This window comes from Lepidochelys olivacea, assembly GCF_965140295.1.
Source record: "Lepidochelys olivacea isolate rLepOli2 genome assembly, chromosome: 13".
Lineage (NCBI taxonomy): Eukaryota > Metazoa > Chordata > Testudines > Cheloniidae > Lepidochelys > Lepidochelys olivacea.
Window position 1 is genome coordinate 26,457,582 of NC_140423.1, and position 17,880 is coordinate 26,475,461.

Genomic DNA, 17,880 nt, shown 5'->3' on the forward strand with positions numbered 1-17,880 from the left:
GGGCAAACTACAGCCCACGGGCCGAATCCAGCCATGGGATCACCCCCGTGTGGAATCATGTCCCTGCAACCGGGGGGTGGGGGGTGCAGAGGACTCCATGCATTGCTCTTGCTTCCAGGCACCGCCAACTGCAGCTCCCATTGGCCAGGAACGGTTAACCTTGGCCAATGGGAGCTTCGGGGGAGGTACCTGGAAGTGAGAGCAACATGGAGCCCTCTGCCCCCTCCCCCTGGGATCTGGTTCCGGCTGCTTCCTGGAGCGGAGCATGGCCAGAGCAGGCAGGGAGTCTGCCCTGGCCTCGGTGCATACTGCTGCCACCCTGGAGCCACTCTAGGTAAGTGGAGCTGGCAGCATCTAGGCTCATGCTAGGAAAAGGATGGGTGTGTGGTGCTCAGATACATTAAAAAACCACTAGATTCTCAACCAGAAATGATTTTTCCTAATATATATGTTCATTCCTCTCACCAAATCCCCACATGCCTCAGTACAAGAGACAGCATGGAACTAATCTGCGTGGCAAACACAGACTTTTCCCATGAAAAGTGGGGAGCAAAGGAAGTTTAAGACATGGATGGGCTGTGGAACAAGACGACAAACGTGTGGAAAACCAAAGTTGGAACGCAGTATCTCCAGCCCATCTTGCTAAGCAGGGATGGCAAGAGCTAATGGTCTCTGCAGTGTTTGAACTGGGTTTGGATAATTTACAAAAGTGCTCTGGATACAGATTAGCTGGGCTTTAACTCAGTCGATATCATTGTTCCTATTTCAAAGACAGGGGAAGAGCAAGTTCCCTCCCTGAAAAACAGACAAAAGGTTGTCATCTGCAAGTGCCTCTCTGTAGCTTTTGCTGGACTGCTCCTCTGTCTCTTTATTTTCAAGATATTTATAAACTTAAAGGTTACTTCTTCAAAGCAGAAAACCACTTCCAAACAGACAGCTTTAAAACTTACCAATATCAAGAGCAAAACAAACAGTAGCACAGAGGCCCAGTGCCCAGGACAGCTTCTAACCTAATGGACAAAGAAACTGTTTCATTTCTAGGGCAATATTTTAAGCACAGACCAGCTCAAATCCATATGTGCAAAAACTCACATTTAGTAATTACTAGAGAGGATCTGAACTATTTGCTTTGCACACAAACATGCCAGACTGCATGCTCACATTTTCAGGGCCTGTTCTGGGTAAACCTATTGAAAAATCCAGCCTTTAAAGTCTCAAGTTTACTCTTCTTTTTTGCCTTTGCCAACATATCTCCAAGCCATCTAACTGAGCACAAAAGGCATCAAATAATTTCTGCACAACTGATGATCATCAGTACCCTTATACAGCACCATTCATCCACGGACCATGCTTTTCAGAAGTGGGAATGTGTCTCCAAGATGGAGAAACAGACAGGAAGTGATGCCACTTCCCCTATGGCACACAAAGCCAGTAGCAGAGGCAGGAACAGCTCCCAAGTCTCCTGCCTCCTAGCCTGGAGCCCCATTCATTGGATCACCCTTTTCCTGTTGCTGAGTCACTGGAGCAATAGATCTGTCTGACCGCAACATACGCCTCCAAAGAACAAATGACTGCAAGGAAAAATAAGGCTTGAATGTCTGTCAAGTTTGTAGTTTGTGTCCTGTGCTCTTGTTATCAGACAGACTTCTGGAACATGGATATTGATTTAACTGGAATGAGAGAGATGTGTTTAGTTTTTCTTGTACTCAGTATTTTCTTAGCATCATTAATCATCAACCTTGCAACATACAACATAAAACTGTGGTGGAGATAACCTCTATCGTCATTGCTATTAACAGATCTATATAAACAAGCATGGCTTTAAAATTCTGCACTCAACTAAAGTCCTGCCTAAACTGAAAATAACAGTGAGCCTTGCTCCAACTAATCAAGCTATTTCTCTATAGCAGAGTTTTCAGTGTGTGCGCGCATGTGCAACATATAAAGCAAGGGAAAGCTAATTCAAAGACAGGGAGCTACATTTAGTTCTCACCATTCCTCCCAGCCACCTCCTTCAACCTCACCATGGGAAAACCTGTCCCAGTTAGCAGGATCCTTACCACTCCACACAGGGCAGAATTTGACCCTACATGTTTTCTGTATCAACAACTACCTTTTCACCAAACAAAAATAAAAGAAGGGTTTGGATTCCCAGTGCTAAAGGCTGATGATCAGCCAGAGAAATGGATCTGGGATGGGAACATGTGACCCACAGCCTGGAATATGGCTAAGGTAGTCTGATGTGATTTGCTGATGTGGCTATCACCTTGCTCTGGTTACCCCCTGCAGGATGTGGGTGAGGTAATATCTTTTATTAGACCAACAGATCGTTGCAATAATGGATGTGATGTAATAAACCATAAATCCATTTCAACAATCTGTCACCCAAACACCCCCTTTTTGTCCTATGACTAGGGGCCTACCAAATTCACAGTCCTTTTTGGTCAATTTCATGGTCATAGGTATTTAAATCTGAAATTTCAGTGTTGTAATTGTAGGGGTCCTGACCCAAAAAAGAGGTGTGGGGGAGAGGGGGGGGGCATTGCAAGGTTGTTGTAGGAGAGTTTTGTGGTACTGCTACCCTTACTTCTGGGCTGCTGCTGGCGGCGGCGCTGCCTTCAGAGCTGGGCAACTGGAGAGCGGCGACTGCTGGCCAGGAGCCCAGCTCTGAAGGCAGAGCTTCCACCACCAGCAGCACAGAAGTATGGATGGCATGGTATGGTATTGCCACCTTTACTTCTGTGCTGCTGCCTGCAGAGCTGGGCCCAGTCAGCAGCCGACACTCTCCAGCTACCCAGCTCTGAAGGTAACAGTGCGGCAGTAAGGATGGCATCATATGGCAATGCCACCCTTACTTCTGCTCTGCTGCTGGCAGGGCGCTGCCTTCAGAGCTGGGCACCCAGCCAACAGCTGCCACTCTCCAGTTGCCCAGGCCTGAAGGTAGCACAGAAGTAAGGGTTGCAATACCACAACCCCCCTAAAATAAATTTGCGACACCCCCCCTTGCAACTCCCCGTTGGGTCAGGACCCCCAATTTGATAAACCCTGGTCTCCCCCATGAAATTTGTACAGTATAGGGTAAAAACACACAGAAGAGTAGATTTTACGGGGGTGGGAGGGAGAGGGATCATATTTCACTATCTGTGATGCGTTTTTTGTGTCCAGAGACGTTAACGAGCCACTCTACCTTGAATGGTCCCTTACAATATGTGCTAACTACTTGTGATAAACAATCTGTCCATCTTGCATTTTGCGGTGATACTGGAAGCACCTCTTCCAGACCTGAAGAAGAGCTCTGTGCGGCTGGAATGCTTGAAAGTTGGTCCAATAAAAGATATATTACTTCACCCACCTTGTCGCTAATATCCTGGGACCAACAAGGCTACAACTACGCTACATACATAAGAGAACCACACAACTAATAAAAGTAACCAAAGTTTGGGCCAAACTACTACACTGAATTTGGCGGACTAGTTTCAGGTCCTTCTTCCAAGCGTCCACCTCACCTACGTATGGCACCAGGGCCGCCTCTAGGTTTTTTGCCACCCCAAGCAAAAAATTTGCCGCTCCAAGAGCGCAACTGCCCAAGCAAAAAAAAAAAAAAAAAGGATGGCCAGAACGCCGCCCCTGGAATCGTGCCACCCCAAGCACATGCTTGCTTTGCTAGTGCCTAGAGCTGGTCCTGTAGGGCACCTACATTGGCTGCTTCAGCAGATGTACCAAGGAGTCAATGGGCTAAGGAGATTAATGACAAAAGTATTCAAAGGATAGTCCCTCCAGACCAGGATTGAGGCTGCCCTGCCAGTGGGAGTGGGAGAAGCTTGCACAGCTGCTGTACCTTGGCTTGGAGGCCTTCAGACGCCAATACCTTTCACCAGCAAAGCAAACAATTCTCAGGGCCTGGCTCTGCAAGTCCTGTACCTGCAGACACCCTGCTGGAGTCTGTGAAAGGGCATGCAGGACCAGGCCTGCATACAGGGACAAGTTCAACACTTTTCTAAGTGGGAGCCATTCTGTTCAAGACACAGCCATCCAAAGGGAAACTGATGAACTAAATAAGAAAAAGTGATGTTTTCAAGCTTCCAGGAGGAAGGCAGGAATAGCAGGGAGGCAGAATGGCAGAAAGAAAAGAAAATACTAAATTTATTTTATTAAAATAGCTGAGTGTATATCTTAAAGAATTTGCTAGCTGGAAAGAAAAGTAAGTCTAAAGGAAAGACCTGATATACCATGAACTGCCACTCCTACTATGACTAGAACGGTGTTAACTGGCCACTTCACTTTTTACGTTTTAACTACTTATGCTAAACAATCTGTTCTACCTTATATTTAGCTGTGACACTCTGAGTACATTTTCCAGACCTGAAGAAGAGTTCTGTGTAAACTTGAAAGCTTGTCTCTCTCACCAAGAGAAGTTAGTCCATTACCTCTGTCATGCAGTCGGATATGTGACTCAGAACTGAGATGCCAGACTCAGGTCAGGCTGGCAGAAAACGGCAGACAGCCAAACTGGTGGTATATTCGATAATTAGATTTTATCAAACCAGTAAAAAGCATGCACTCCTGGATTACTACATTAGCCTTACCACAGAGGGTCCTCTTTGGCGTTCCAGCACATCTTGCCATTCAGACAAACTGGACTTCTTTATAAAAGGTTACTAAAACTAAAAATCACCTCACCTCAGGTTCTTCCAACCCCAAAGGTTCAGTCACTCACCCCAGATCAACAGATGCTCCAGATCACACACACCAAAGACAATGCTGACAGCCAATTTCTCTAGTAAACTAAACTAAAGATTTATTAGCTAAGAAAAATATGAGAAGGTAAAGTATATAACAGGTGAGTCAGCCTTTGTAAGTCCAGTTGATAGCAGAGATGTAACGTCTGTTAGTTTCCAAAAGTCTCTCAGGGTTACCCCAAAATGGCTTTGGGGACCTCTGTCCAGTCACTCAAGATTCCCCATCATAATCCATCAGTCCAGAACTGCAGAATCACTCCCAGGGTTATAGTTGAAAACAGTCTGGCAAGCTGTTAGGAACAAGAGGAAATTTGTGGAAAAATTAAACCTTAATCTTAAGAACACTAAAAAGGGGGAAAATAAATTATAGGAAAAGTGGTATATGACCCAAGGGGCGGTGGAATACTCCACAAGATCGCATCCAGGAATCATACAACCAATGTCAACAAGCAAGGGCGATATGTCACAAAAAGCAAAATCACATGCAAAGCACTAGATTAGAAGGACAGTGTGTGTGTGTTTAGTAATCAGTTATTTTCATAACTTTGCTCCTCACTTTTTGAGACTGGTAGACTTCTGTAACTTTGAGTCTTCTGAAGAGAGACATGCTGGGAATATAGCTTGGGTGGAGATGTTTTCCATAACATCCTCCCCCCCTACACTGTAAACAATCGCTTCCTGCTCCAGTTGTGCAAGGATTCCAAGAAGAAAACATGCTGTATTTACTTTCTCCAACAGACACTTCCAGCCCTGAACCAATGCAGATGCATGGGCCACCCGATCCTCCTCTCCCAAAGTGCTCAGTCAGCCAGTCAGCTGAGGGAGCAAAAGGGCAAATGGAAAGTACACAGAAACAAGCAGCACTTGAAGCTGCCTGATCCAACCTCCCTACCCCACCCCTACCCCTACCCGGCTATTTTAATCCTGTTTTCTTTCAAACACAAGGAGCCTTTTTGGGGGGGCCTTCATTAAGGCTGAGCAAACTATAGTTAGCAGGTCTGTCCATGGTTTCTGAAGCATAAGCAGCTGCCCCCAACACATTACAAGCAGGCATTTGCTAAAGGAATCAACATGTTTTTCTGAAGGACTTTATCAGCTTTTGATATGCAATTAAAGAAAGAGTATAAAATACAGCAACAGCCCAACCAAGCACATATCATGTATGCTATTCTTGTTTGTTTAGAGTCACCTTTGATTAGCTGCATTATACAAAGAGCAGGCAAGTGTCCAAGAACATAAGGTTTTGTGATAACAAGCTATTTTTAAAAAATTATAGTTCCCAAGAGTCTGGTGATTTGAGAGTCAGATCAGCATTTTGACTGGGGGCAGGGGGGAGTTTATTGTGTAAACTATGAGGTGGGGCTGTCTCCTCATGCATGTTTCTGCAGTGCCTAGCACAAGACTCCTGACAGAGGCCTCTATTATCATAATAAAAATATAAAAACAAACAGTCGATATTGCACGCCAGCATGGAAAACTTCCGTGAACCTACAGCATGACAAATTTCTGCCTATGGAAAAAGGCTGAAGAAAAAGACGTTTGAGACAGTTTCAACAGCTTCCACTGATACCCATAAATAACATTCTGGTCAAACATTACACGTTTATAGCAGTTTTACTGTTCTCTTGCTTTCTGCCTTCCTTCAGTCTGCCTATCGCTTTATTTTAATTTTCTTATTATTATTGAATATCTGCATCATCACAGCGCCTTCTGTGCATTGTTACAAAAAACAGCTGTATGGTTTGAGCAATATACATTCTGAACTTCAAAAATATTTTCAGGAAGAACAGTACCAACAGGATCTCTAAAAGTAAAGGGAAGGCTCTGTTCATCTCACTAGGGTTGAACGGTTGGAAAAGGCACCCAGGTCATAAAGGCTAAATGTATTGATGAAAAGTGATGGAAAAATTTCAAAAAACCTTATAAAGAGGAGTAAGCAGCATTAGTCCTATTTTGCCAACTGGGAAACTGAGGCACTGAAGAAAAAGTCATGCAGCAAGTTGCTGGTACAGCTGAATACAGAATGCAAGTCTCAGGTCCCAATCCAGTGCCTTATCCACTAGAACACACTTCAAGACAGGACTCTTTTGCTCATGGTAAACCACGCCCAAGCCCCCGATTTGGGACTTGCATGGTAAAGTTTTTCAAAAGGACAAATACAAAGAGCTAAGTTCAAATAAAATATATACGTAGATATTGCATAAAGAGAGAACCACCTTTACCCTTTTGGAACAGATATTTAAAAATAGTGGCACACATTTAAAACATGTATACAAGAATGTGGGTGTGATTAATTTGCACATGCAATTACCCCCACCATATTCACACATAAGGTAGGTGCATGTGTGTAATTTCAAACACACAGTTGTCATCTGTTTTTGCAGATACCTGTTCTGCACACGTAACTGTCATAATTGTACCAAAATGCATTTCTGCACAACATTTTTGTAAGTCTGGTCCTCCAAGGCTTGTTTATATATTAGCGATGGGCCCCAAGCCAGAACAACTCCCATGAGCTAAGTAAGAGCTGGAGCTGAAAATTACAACTAAGGCCCATCTTAAAACTAAATTTTTCCAGGCCAGTGTGTTCTCAAGCCTCGTTCACTATGCCAGTTGGGGCCTGGTACATTCACCATGGCCTACATTTCATATACTCTCATTGTATTTATTACTTGCATTTTAAAGTGCCCATCATCAAAATTCCTGGGTTCCATTTATCTGTCAGAATTGGGAAATACAAGGTCATAAATGGAGGTTTATGAAAACTCTACGTACAGCAATTATTAACTCTCTCCTCCCTGAAGCAGAACATTTAAGGTAAAAGAAAAATTACTGATCTGACATCAGCAATTCTTTATCCCCTAGCAGAGAAAACAGGATGAAATGTAAGCCCGCCTTATCAGTATTTTCCTCAAAAGAATGGAAATATAAGATCAGGACTATCACTTATTTCTTACAATACAACACTAAGTTACATGAAGTTAAATTTCACTCAAATGTAAAACCAAGCATGCCTTCCATTACTGTCAATATATTTACAGCATACTCATTTACATCACAGATTTGTTTCCTATACTTATTACATGGTGCACAAGGGAACATAAGAACGTATTACTGCTTCTCACGCATTTTGCCAACCACATCAGTGACACAACAGACCGCAAGGCAGCAATCCCCTTCTTTTTTGAATAGGACAGACTCCATGATTTGGAAAGCTTGTTTTAGACCTTAACTGATTGCCTTCTGGGATTAGAAAGGAAGCTTTCGGAATACATCATAAATAGATGGGCTGGGGTCTTGACATCATCTTTGCTTAAGAAAACCTCTCTTTCTGAAAGGAGGTGGCAGAGAAAAAAAAAAACAAGTTACTGGACATGTAGCAATACTCGTGTGCTGTATTAAGGACGTAGGAACAGTATTATCCATCAAGAGCGACTGTTAAGAGAGATAACTGCTGCAGATTTGTGGGTATTTTTGTGAGCCTCTAAAAAGAAGCAACAACTGGAATAGCTACACAATACAATGGATTTTAAAAAAAAAAACATTACTCCCTACACTGCACACAGATTTCTAAGTGCACATCAAGGAAAGCATAGAGTCTTTAAAAATGACAAACAGTAAAAGGAACCACGTTTGCTCCCCCTGATCCAACAGGAACAGGAAGATTATCACTGAAGGAAAAGCAAACCGCTTATAGCATCATTACTACCTCCCCTGAAAAAATGTGCTGGAGACCACCCATTAAATATTGGCTCCTTCTAGGTTCCTTGCTTCATGAACTTGGCACTCGGAGCCGGCACTCCATGCCCCACCATTGCAGTGACTTGAGCAAATCAACATTTTTTTTGTTGTTGTTGCAGGGATTACATCACCACTAGGGCACGGCTGCAGCTGCTAATTACCTCTGGCTTCCTTCCTCCCTTCTCATCCCCTTCTCTGCACAACTGAACTTCAATTTGAAAACAAAACAAAGAGGCACACCACCTTGCTACAGCCACGCCGCAGCCAAGCTCCCAGCCCCCCCAAGAGCTGAACCCCTGAACGCACAGCGCTCTTAAAGGATAAACAGACAATAAAACCTGTCTTAAACCACCACTGCAGGAACCAGCCCAGAAAAAATTATAAATAAATGGCTGCTCATCGGAGGTGGCCTTCTAATAACAATAAAGGTGGAGAGGAGCTGCCTGGGATGCGGGGGAGAGAACAGGGTGGTCCCTTAGGACAGGCGACAGGCTGCCCATGGAGCACCGGCTCTGCACGGGTTTCGAAGTGGAAAACTCAGCGACACCAGGGCTGCACCGTAGAGGCAGATCAGCGCAGGGTCTCGCCCGCACCCCCGCGCACTGGCAGGGCACCCCAGGAGCTTGGCTGGCTGGCTCTCGGGCCCCTGCTCTGGGTCCCACGGACGGCCCCATGGCCGGGGGGGCGGATCTTGCCCCAGGCCGGACCGGCAGGGGCGGGGGTCGCGGCGCACAGGTGCTGGGCCTGGGGGGCTGAAGCGGTTTCCAGCCTATCCCGGGGGTACAGTTTGGGTCAGTGGCTCTCAGCCCCTCCCACAAACTGTCCCAGCGCCCCTGGCGCGGGTCGCTCCCCGGGCGAGCGGCGGCTGAGCCCCCTCATCCACCCCCTGCTCCCACCGGCGGGCCGGGGCGCGGCGCGGCGCGGGCAGCCGCGCGGGGCTCGGACCGAGGGGCCCCGGGGCTCGGTCCCCCCCGCGGCCGCGCCCCCCGCCGCACTCACCGAAGCTCCGCCGCTGCTTGAAGGGCCGGTCCGACGGCATCGCGGCCGGCCGGGCTCCGCGCAGCGCTGCAGCGAGAGCCGCTCGGGGCGGGAGCCCGACAGCCCCGGGCGCGGCGCGAGGGGCAGCGGGGCGCGCGGAGAAGGGGGGGGCTCCTGGTGCAGGTGCCCGGGGCGCCCGTTCAGCACCTCAGCCGCCGTCCGGCACCCGGGCTCCGGGAGCAACTGCCCGCCCCGAGCCCGCGGCGGTGACGTCACCGCCGGCCCTTAAAGGGGAGGCGCAAAGCGCGTTTGGCCGACACCCTTCGCCTGCAGTGACCCCGCCCCTCCTCATCCCCTACGCCCCCTCCTGGTCTCCGCCAGGCCCCTGCTCCCCCTCCCGCTGCAAGGCCACAGGCCCTCGACTCGCGCCTCCCTCCTGGCCCAGGGGCCCCTCGACCTGGGCCACCGGCCACGATTCACTTCCCCTCGCCTCCTCCGCTGTAGCCCTGGCCCTTACTCCCCCCTCAAGGCTTCCCCCTGCTGGACCACAGGCTCGGCTTCCCCTTCCATCTCCCCCCCCCCCCGGCTCTGCTTTCCCCCTCCATATCCCCCCCCAGGCCTCTACATCCCCGTCACCCCCCAGAACACAGGCTCTGCTTTCCCCCTTCCATATCCCCCCGGCCTCTACGTCCCTCCCTCCATATCCCCCCCCAGGCCTCTACATCCCCGTCACCCCCCCAGAACACAGGCTCTGCTTTCCCCCTTCCATATCCCCCCTGGCCTCTACGTCCCCCCCTCCATATCCCCCCCAGGCCTCTACATCCCCATCACCCCCCCAGAACACAGGCTCTGCTTTCCCCCTTCCATATCCCCCCGGCCTCTACGTCCCTCCCTCCATATCCCCCCCCAGGCCTCTACATCCCCGTCACCCCCCCAGAACACAGGCTCTGCTTTCCCCCTTCCATATCCCCCCGGCCTCTACGTCCCTCCCTCCATATCCCCCCCCAGGCCTCTACATCCCCGTCACCCCCCCAGAACACAGGCTCTGCTTTCCCCCTTCCATATCCCCCCCGGCCTCTACGTCCCTCCCTCCATATCCCCCCCCAGGCCTCTACATCCCCGTCACCCCCCAGAACACAGGCTCTGCTTTCCCCCTTCCATATCCCCCCTGGCCTCTACGTCCCCCCCTCCATATCCCCCCCAGGCCTCTACATCCCCGTCAGCCCCCCAGAACACAGGCTCTGCTTTCCCCCTTCCATATCCCCCCTGGCCTCTACGTCCCCCCCTCCATATCCCCCCCAGGCCTCTACATCCCCGTCAGCCCCCCAGAACACAGGCTCTGCTTTCCCCCTTCCATATCCCCCCTGGCCTCTACGTCCCCCCCTCCATATCCCCCCCCAGGCCTCTACATCCCCGTCAGCCCCCCAGAACACAGGCTCTGCTTTCCCCCTTCCATATCCCCCCTGGCCTCTACGTCCCCCCCTCCATATCCCCCCCAGGCCTCTACATCCCCGTCAGCCCCCCAGAACACAGGCTCTGCTTTCCCCCTTCCATATCCCCCCTGGCCTCTACGTCCCCCCCTCCATATCCCCCCCCCAGGCCTCTACATCCCCGTCACCCCCCAGAACACAGGCTCTGCTTTCCCCCTTCCATATCCCCCCTGGCCTCTACGTCCCTCCCTCCATATCCCCCCCCCAGGCCTCTACATCCCCCCCTCCATATCCCCCCCCCCAGGCCTCTACATCCCCGTCACCCCCCCAGAACACAGGCTCTGCTTTCCCCCTTCCATATCCCCCCTGGCCTCTACGTCCCCCCCTCCATATCCCCCCCCCAGGCCTCTACATCCCCGTCAGCCCCCAGAACACAGGCTCTGCTTTCCCCCTTCCATATCCCCCCTGGCCTGTACGTCCCCCCCTCCATATCCCCCCCAGGCCTCTACATCCCCGTCAGCCCCCCAGAACACAGGCTCTGCTTTCCCCCTTCCATATCCCCCCCGGCCTCTACGTCCCCCCCTCCATACCCCCCCCCAGGCCTCTACATCCCCGTCACCCCCCCAGAACACAGGCTCTACTTCCCCCCTTCCATATCCCCCTCCCCCCCACAGGCTCTACTTCCCCCCATCCAGACCTCCCCAGGCCTCTACATCCCCCCTCTAGCTCTACTTCCCCCTCTCCATACCTCCCCAGTCCTCTATGTCCCCCTTCTATATCCCCACCCAAACCACAGTCTCTACTTCCCCCCCTCTATATCCCTCCCACCCAAGGCCTCTTCTTCCCTCCTCCATGCCTCCCCAGGCCTCTACTTTCCCCCTCTATATTCCTCCCCCTTGAGGCTGAATCCCCACTCTGTCACTCTGAGTTCAGGAAGTAGGGACCCACAAGGATTTTAAAAATTAATACTTACCACTCCAGGCTTGTATTAAACTCCCAAGGTTACAGCTTCTTTCTGACCTTGGCGTGGTAAATGCTGCCACCACCCAAAGGCAAAAAAACCCCTTTGAACCCAGGAAAGAGCATTTGGGAATTCCTCCCTGTGGGGTACCCTCAAGCCCTTGCAACCGCCCTCTGGGGAAGAGCTGAGAAAGAAACAAAGGAAATTAGCTGTGGCTACCAGCTAAGCAAACATGTTTCAGAGTAACAGCCGTGTTAGTCTGTATTCGCAAAAAGAAAAGGAGTACTTGTGGCACCTTAGAGACTAACCAATTTATTTGAGCATGAGCTTTCGTGAGCTACAGCTCACTTCATCGGATGCATACCGTGGAAACTGCAGCAGACTTTATATATACACAGAGAATATGAAACAATACCTCCTCCCACCCCACTGTCCTGCTGGTAATAGCTTATCTAAAGTGATTACCAGCAGGACAGTGGGGTGGGAGGAGGTATTGTTTCATATTCTCTGTGTATATATAAAGTCTGCTGCAGTTTCCACGGTATGCATCCGATGAAGTGAGCTGTAGCTCACGAAAGCTCATGATCAAATAAATTGGTTAGTCTCTAAGGTGCCACAAGTACTCCTTTTCTTTTTGCTAATCAAACATATGCACAAACCTCTTAGGACACCAAAAATCCAATCCTGTTCTTAAAAAAAAAGTAATTTTTTTTAAAAACAAAGAAAATACATCTGGAACTTAGGCTTTTCCTAGATTTTAAAAGAGCAATTCCAAAAAGCAAGCATCCAAAATAGCTTTCTTGGGTATCAGCTTAAAGGTTGCAAGCAAACAAAAGCATCTGGGGTTAGCACAGAGGAGATCCACAAGCCTTAAAAAAATACACAGAAATAAACCTGATCGCGTCTAGCTAAACATTCTGATCTACTTACACCTTTGGGTTGTTAAAAGTAGTTCTAGATATGATCTGATGATATTCATATCTGGTTCAAACTTTACACAGTATTCCTGCTGCCCTATCTCTTCAGCCAGGAGAGCAACAGACAGACAAAAGGAAAGTTTTTTTTTCCCCAGTTTTAAAAAGTTCTACCTTCCCTTTTCAGAGTGGTAGCCTAGTTAGTCTGTATCAGCAAAAAGAACAAGGAGTACTTGTGGCACCTTAGAGACAAACAAATTTATTTGGGCATAAGCTTTTGTGAGCTAAAACCCACTTCATCGGATGCATGCAGTGGAAAATACAGGAGGAAGATAGATAGATATAGATATATACACACACACACACACAAACAGAACATGAAAAAAATGGGTGTTGCCATACTTGAGGAGCCATCCGGTAGGGTTGGGCTCTAATTGGGCGAGCATCACCTGTGTCAATGGAGTGGTATGCCTGTTCTGTCCATCCTGAGGTGGCTGGAAACATTGGTGCAAAGCTGGTGCACAGCTCCTGAATTTGCTGTCAGTGCTTACACCCAAGAGTCACGGAAAAGCTCACCTCTTCCAAGCCACCACTGCTTTTTCCATCATAGTAGACCCCTTCAGGCCACTCAGCGTCGTCTCTCTCCTGGGCTGTAAACTGGAGAACTTTGATTTCTCAGGAATAAAAGGGCTTTAGAGCAGTGTTTCCCAAACTTGGGATGCCGCTTGTTCAGGGAAAGCCCCTGGCGGGCCAGGCCGGTTTGTTTACCTGCTGCATCTGCAGGTTCGGCCGATCGCGGCTCCCACTGGCCGCGGTTCGCCGCTGCAGGCCAATGGGGGCTGAGGGAAGTGGTGCGGGCTGAGGGACGTACCAGCCGCCGCTTCCCACAGCCCCCATTGGCCAGGAGCGGCGAACTGCAGCCAGTGGGAGCCGCAATCGGCTGAACCTGCGGATGCGACAGGTAAACAAACCGGCCTGACCTGCCAGGGGCTTTCCTTGAACAAGTGGCGTCTCAAGTTTGGGAAACACTGCTTTAGAGAATTAACATGGTATGCTTTTGATTTGAGGGTAGGGTCTGGGAACACTATGAGGTAATTAACAGCTCCCAGGAGCTCTTGGACCGTAAATGACCCCTCCCACAATGCTTCCATCTTATTCGCCTGGAGTGCTTTCAGGACCATGACTTGGTCACCTACTCTGAAGGAATGCTCTCTAGCATGTTTATCATACTAGGCCTTTTGCTCTTGTTGAGCATCCTGTAGGTTTTCTCGAGCAAGGGCTAGAGAGTTTTTTGCAGGTTGGTTACAAAGTCCAAAATGTTAGTTCCTGGAGAAGATGTAACCCCCTCCCATTGCTGCTTCATCAACTGTAATGGCCCCTTAACTTCGTGGCCATAAATGAGTTCAAAGGGTGAAAATCCCAAACTGGGACGTGGTACAGCCCCATAGGCAAAGAGCAACTGCTGCAACACTAGGTCCCAATCACTGGAGTGCTCATTCACAAATTTGCATATCATGGCCCTCAAAGTCCCAATAAACTTTTCCACTAGGCCATTTGTTTGATGGTGGTAAGGGGTGGCAACCAAATGGTTCACCCCATGAGCTTCCCAAAGACTTTTAATGGTCCCTGCCAGGCATTTAGTTCCCAAATCTGTAAGGATGTTGGAGGGCCAACCTACCCTGGCAAAAATGATAGACTGGACACAGGACATAGGTAGAAACGTCCTTGCCCATCCCCTCCCAGTGGAATGACTTCCCCAAACGGTCCTTCGTCCTGTTCACCCCAGCATGGCCACTAGGGCGATCGTGGGCTAAGCTCAAGAGCTTTTCCCTATACTTAGTTGGAACTACCAAGTGTCTCTGAGGATGCCAGTCCTCCTTGTGCCCACCAGAAAGAGTCTCCTTGTATAAGAGTCCTCCTTCTATAACAAACCTGGACCTGTTAGAAGACCTGAGAGGTGGTGGGTCCTTCTGTGCTGCCGTCCAAGCTCCTTTGAGTCTCTCATCCACTTCCTGCTCTGCCTGGAACTTCTCCCTCGATGCTGGGGACATTAGTTCCTCGTTGGATTGTGGACTTGGGCTTGGTCCCACTGGAAGTGATGCAGGTGATGGGGTTGTTTCTGTTGACTGTGAACCACTCTCCGCTGGTACACTAGGTGGTATTTCAGGCTCCAGCTAAGCCTTTTGCACCAGTCTAGCTGCTGCTGCAGGTGCAGGCTCTGTGGCGCCCTTTGGTGCTGGCTCCCTTGACTCTGGTGGAGTTGCAAGCATGGGCTCTGGTGCTGACTGCTCCACCAGTTCTGATCCTTGGGCTGGTTCTGGCTGGGTTCTAGGAACTGGATCTACAACTGCTGCCATAGACTCTGGTGTGGAGTCTCATTCCACCACCTCTGGCTGGGTTTCTGTAGGAGGCTCAGGAATGGAGTTCGGTGTGGAGGCCTGTTTAGCCTGGCTGCAGGTGACCAACCCCACCCTTTTTGTTAGCCTCACATGGTTGGCTAAGTCTTCTCCCAGCAGCATGGGAATGGGATAATCATTATAGACTGCAAAAGTCCATATCCCTGACCAGCCCCTGTACTGGACAGGCAACTTGGCTGTAGGCACATTAAAAGAGTTGGACTTAACGGGTTGCACCATCACTTGGGCCTCTGGATCAATGAATTTGGGGTCCACCAGGGATTGGTGGATAGCTGACACCTGTGCCCAATGTCTCTCCAAGCAGTAATCTCCCTCCTACCGACATTCACAGTTTCCCTTCACTCTGGGGTATTTGCGAGACATCTGGGCCTGAAGGCTCTTGGTGGGACTCCGAGGCAATGAGCTGTAGTCAGCTGGCGCTCTTGGGGCAGTTGGCCTTCACATGCCCCAGCTCATTACATTTAAAGCATCGCCCAGCTGACTGTGGCGAGGTGGGTGGCTGGAGAGTGGGGTGGTGGGACGAGAGAGCATCTGGGGTCTCCATGGCTGTGTGGAGGCCTCCTCCTTGCGAAGTGGTGCTTTGGGATGAGCCCAATGGTGGGGTGTTGTCTCAGGTTGCCCCTTCTGGTATCCACTCCAACTGCTACTAGCTTTCTTATTCTCCGCCACCTCCACCCATTTGGGTCCGATCTCCCCTGCCTCAATTACAGTTTTGGGCTTCCCATCTAGGATGTACCTTTCTATTTCCTCAGGGACACCCTCTGAGAACTGCTCCATTTGCATTAGGAGAGACAGATCTTCCCAAGATTTAACGCTTGCTCCTGATATCCAGGCATCCCAATTTTTTACAATGTGGTCAGCGTGTCGGGAAAATGCCACGTCTGGTTTCCACCTTAGGGCTCCAAACCGCTGACGGGCATGCTCGGGTGTTAGCCCCATTCTAATTCTGGCCTCTTGTTTAACAAGTTCGTACACGTTCATGTGTCCTGCTAAGGGGCCACTGAGTTGCGACCTCAGCTCCACCATATACTGGTCTATAAGGGTGTTGTACCCAAGGCAGGTCCTTTCTAAATTTTCTAAGAAGGCCTCTGTATCATGGCCTACCTTGGAATGGGGAGCGGTACCTGTTGAAGGACTGTTAGAGTTACCTAGTGGACCCAGCTTAGCCTTTTCCAGCTGTAAGCGCGTCATCTCTAACTCCACCTCCAAGCGCTTCGCCTGCATTTCCGCCTCCAAGCGTTTTGCCTCTCTCCTCTCCTCCGCTTCCAACTCCAAGCGCTTCGCCACTCTTTTGTCCTCCGCTTCCAAGCGCATCATCTGTAGGAAGAAATCCCGGTCTTCCGCAGTCAGAACTTGGTCTGGGTTAGGGGCATCCCTCCAGCTCGGCACCTGGATCTTGGTCGGGGGAGGGCTGACCCTTCCCTCATGGGAAGTTCCCGGTCCCCCATCCCCACCCTTCATTTCTGACATGGGGCTGGATGTCTGGGCTTGAGCTGGGTCTGTCTTCTCTGTGGCGTGCCGCTTTGGGAAGACTGGTTTCTCTAGGGTTTCAGTGCCTAACCTCAACCTCATGCACAGACTGCCCTACTCTAGCCTAATTATTTCGTTGCCACAAAGTTGGAAAACAGACAAAATAACTGCTTGTTGGACTCCCTCGCTCCTTTGGTGTGCCTGTTCCCCCACAGGAAGCAAAGCAAAGCAAAAACCTCCCTGGCTTTCAAGCAGACAAAAGGAAAAATGTGTCCTTAAAAAATCCTGAGGTCTGTGCTTCTGGTTCAAAATGATCCCACTGCTCTGCCACCATGTCAAGGCTCAATCCCCACTCTGTCACTCCGAGTTCAGGAAGTAGGGACCCACAAGGATTTTAAAAATTAATACTTGCCACTCCAGGCTTGTATTAAACTTCTAAGGTTACAGCTTCTCTCTGACCTTGTTGTGGTAAACACTGCCACCACCCAAAGGCAAAAAAACCCTTTGAACCCAGGAAAGAGCACTTGGGAATTCCTCCCTGTGGGATACCCTCAAGCCCTTTCACCACCCCTCCAGGGAAGAGCTGAGAAAGAAACAAAGGAAATTAGCTGTGGCTACCAGCTAATCAAACAACATATGCACAAACCTCTTAGGACACCAAAAATCCAATCCTGTTCTTAAAAAAAAAGTAATTTTTTTTTAAAACAAAGAAAATACATCTGGAACTTAGGCTTTTCCTAGATTTTAAAAGAGCAATTCCAAAAAGCAAGCACCCAAAATAGCTTTCTTGGGGGTTCAGCTTAAAGGTTACAAGCAAACAAAAGCATCTGGGGTTAGCACAGAGGAGATCCACAAGCCTTAAAAAATACACAGAAATAAACCTGATCACGTCTAGCTAAACATTCTGATCTACTTACACCTTTGGGTTGTTAAAAGTAGTTCTAGATATGATCTGATGATTTTCATATCTGGTTCAAACTTTACACAGCATTCCTGCTGCCCTCTCTCTTCAGCCAGGAGAGCAACAGACAAAAGGAAAGTTTCTTTCCCAATTTTAAAAAGTTCTACCTTCCCATTGGCTCTTTTGGTCAGGTGCCCACTCCTTTTCTTTTACCTGTGGGCTTGTTAACCCTTTACAGGTAAAGCAAGCAGAGAAAAGACCACGAGGGATTTTAGAGCTAACTGGCCAGCTGGGTGTCCATCAAAGGGAGCTACTCCCCCCCACCCCAG

General features: G+C 49.4%; 1 protein-coding gene across 3 annotated transcripts in view; it reads right to left on the reverse strand.

Moving 5' to 3' along the window:
* MAP1LC3A (microtubule associated protein 1 light chain 3 alpha) overlaps window positions 1–17,666 on the reverse strand; it is a 41,704-nt gene extending 24,038 nt beyond the window's left edge. Inside the window, exons 1-2 of one of the 3 annotated variants that reach the window (XM_084645344.1) lie at window positions 17,568–17,666; window positions 16,329–16,497 (exon numbers count right to left, since the gene is read on the reverse strand). In XM_084645344.1, the coding sequence (XP_084501470.1) occupies window positions 16,329–16,497 (169 nt within the window). In that variant the 5' untranslated portion in view covers window positions 17,568–17,666. Of the gene's footprint in view, window positions 1–9,479; window positions 9,731–12,779; window positions 12,844–16,328; window positions 16,498–17,567 lie in introns of those variants that run through there. The other 2 variants (XM_084645345.1, XM_084645346.1) reach the window with 2 other exon arrangements.
* Between the last annotated feature and the right edge of the window lie 214 nt (window positions 17,667–17,880).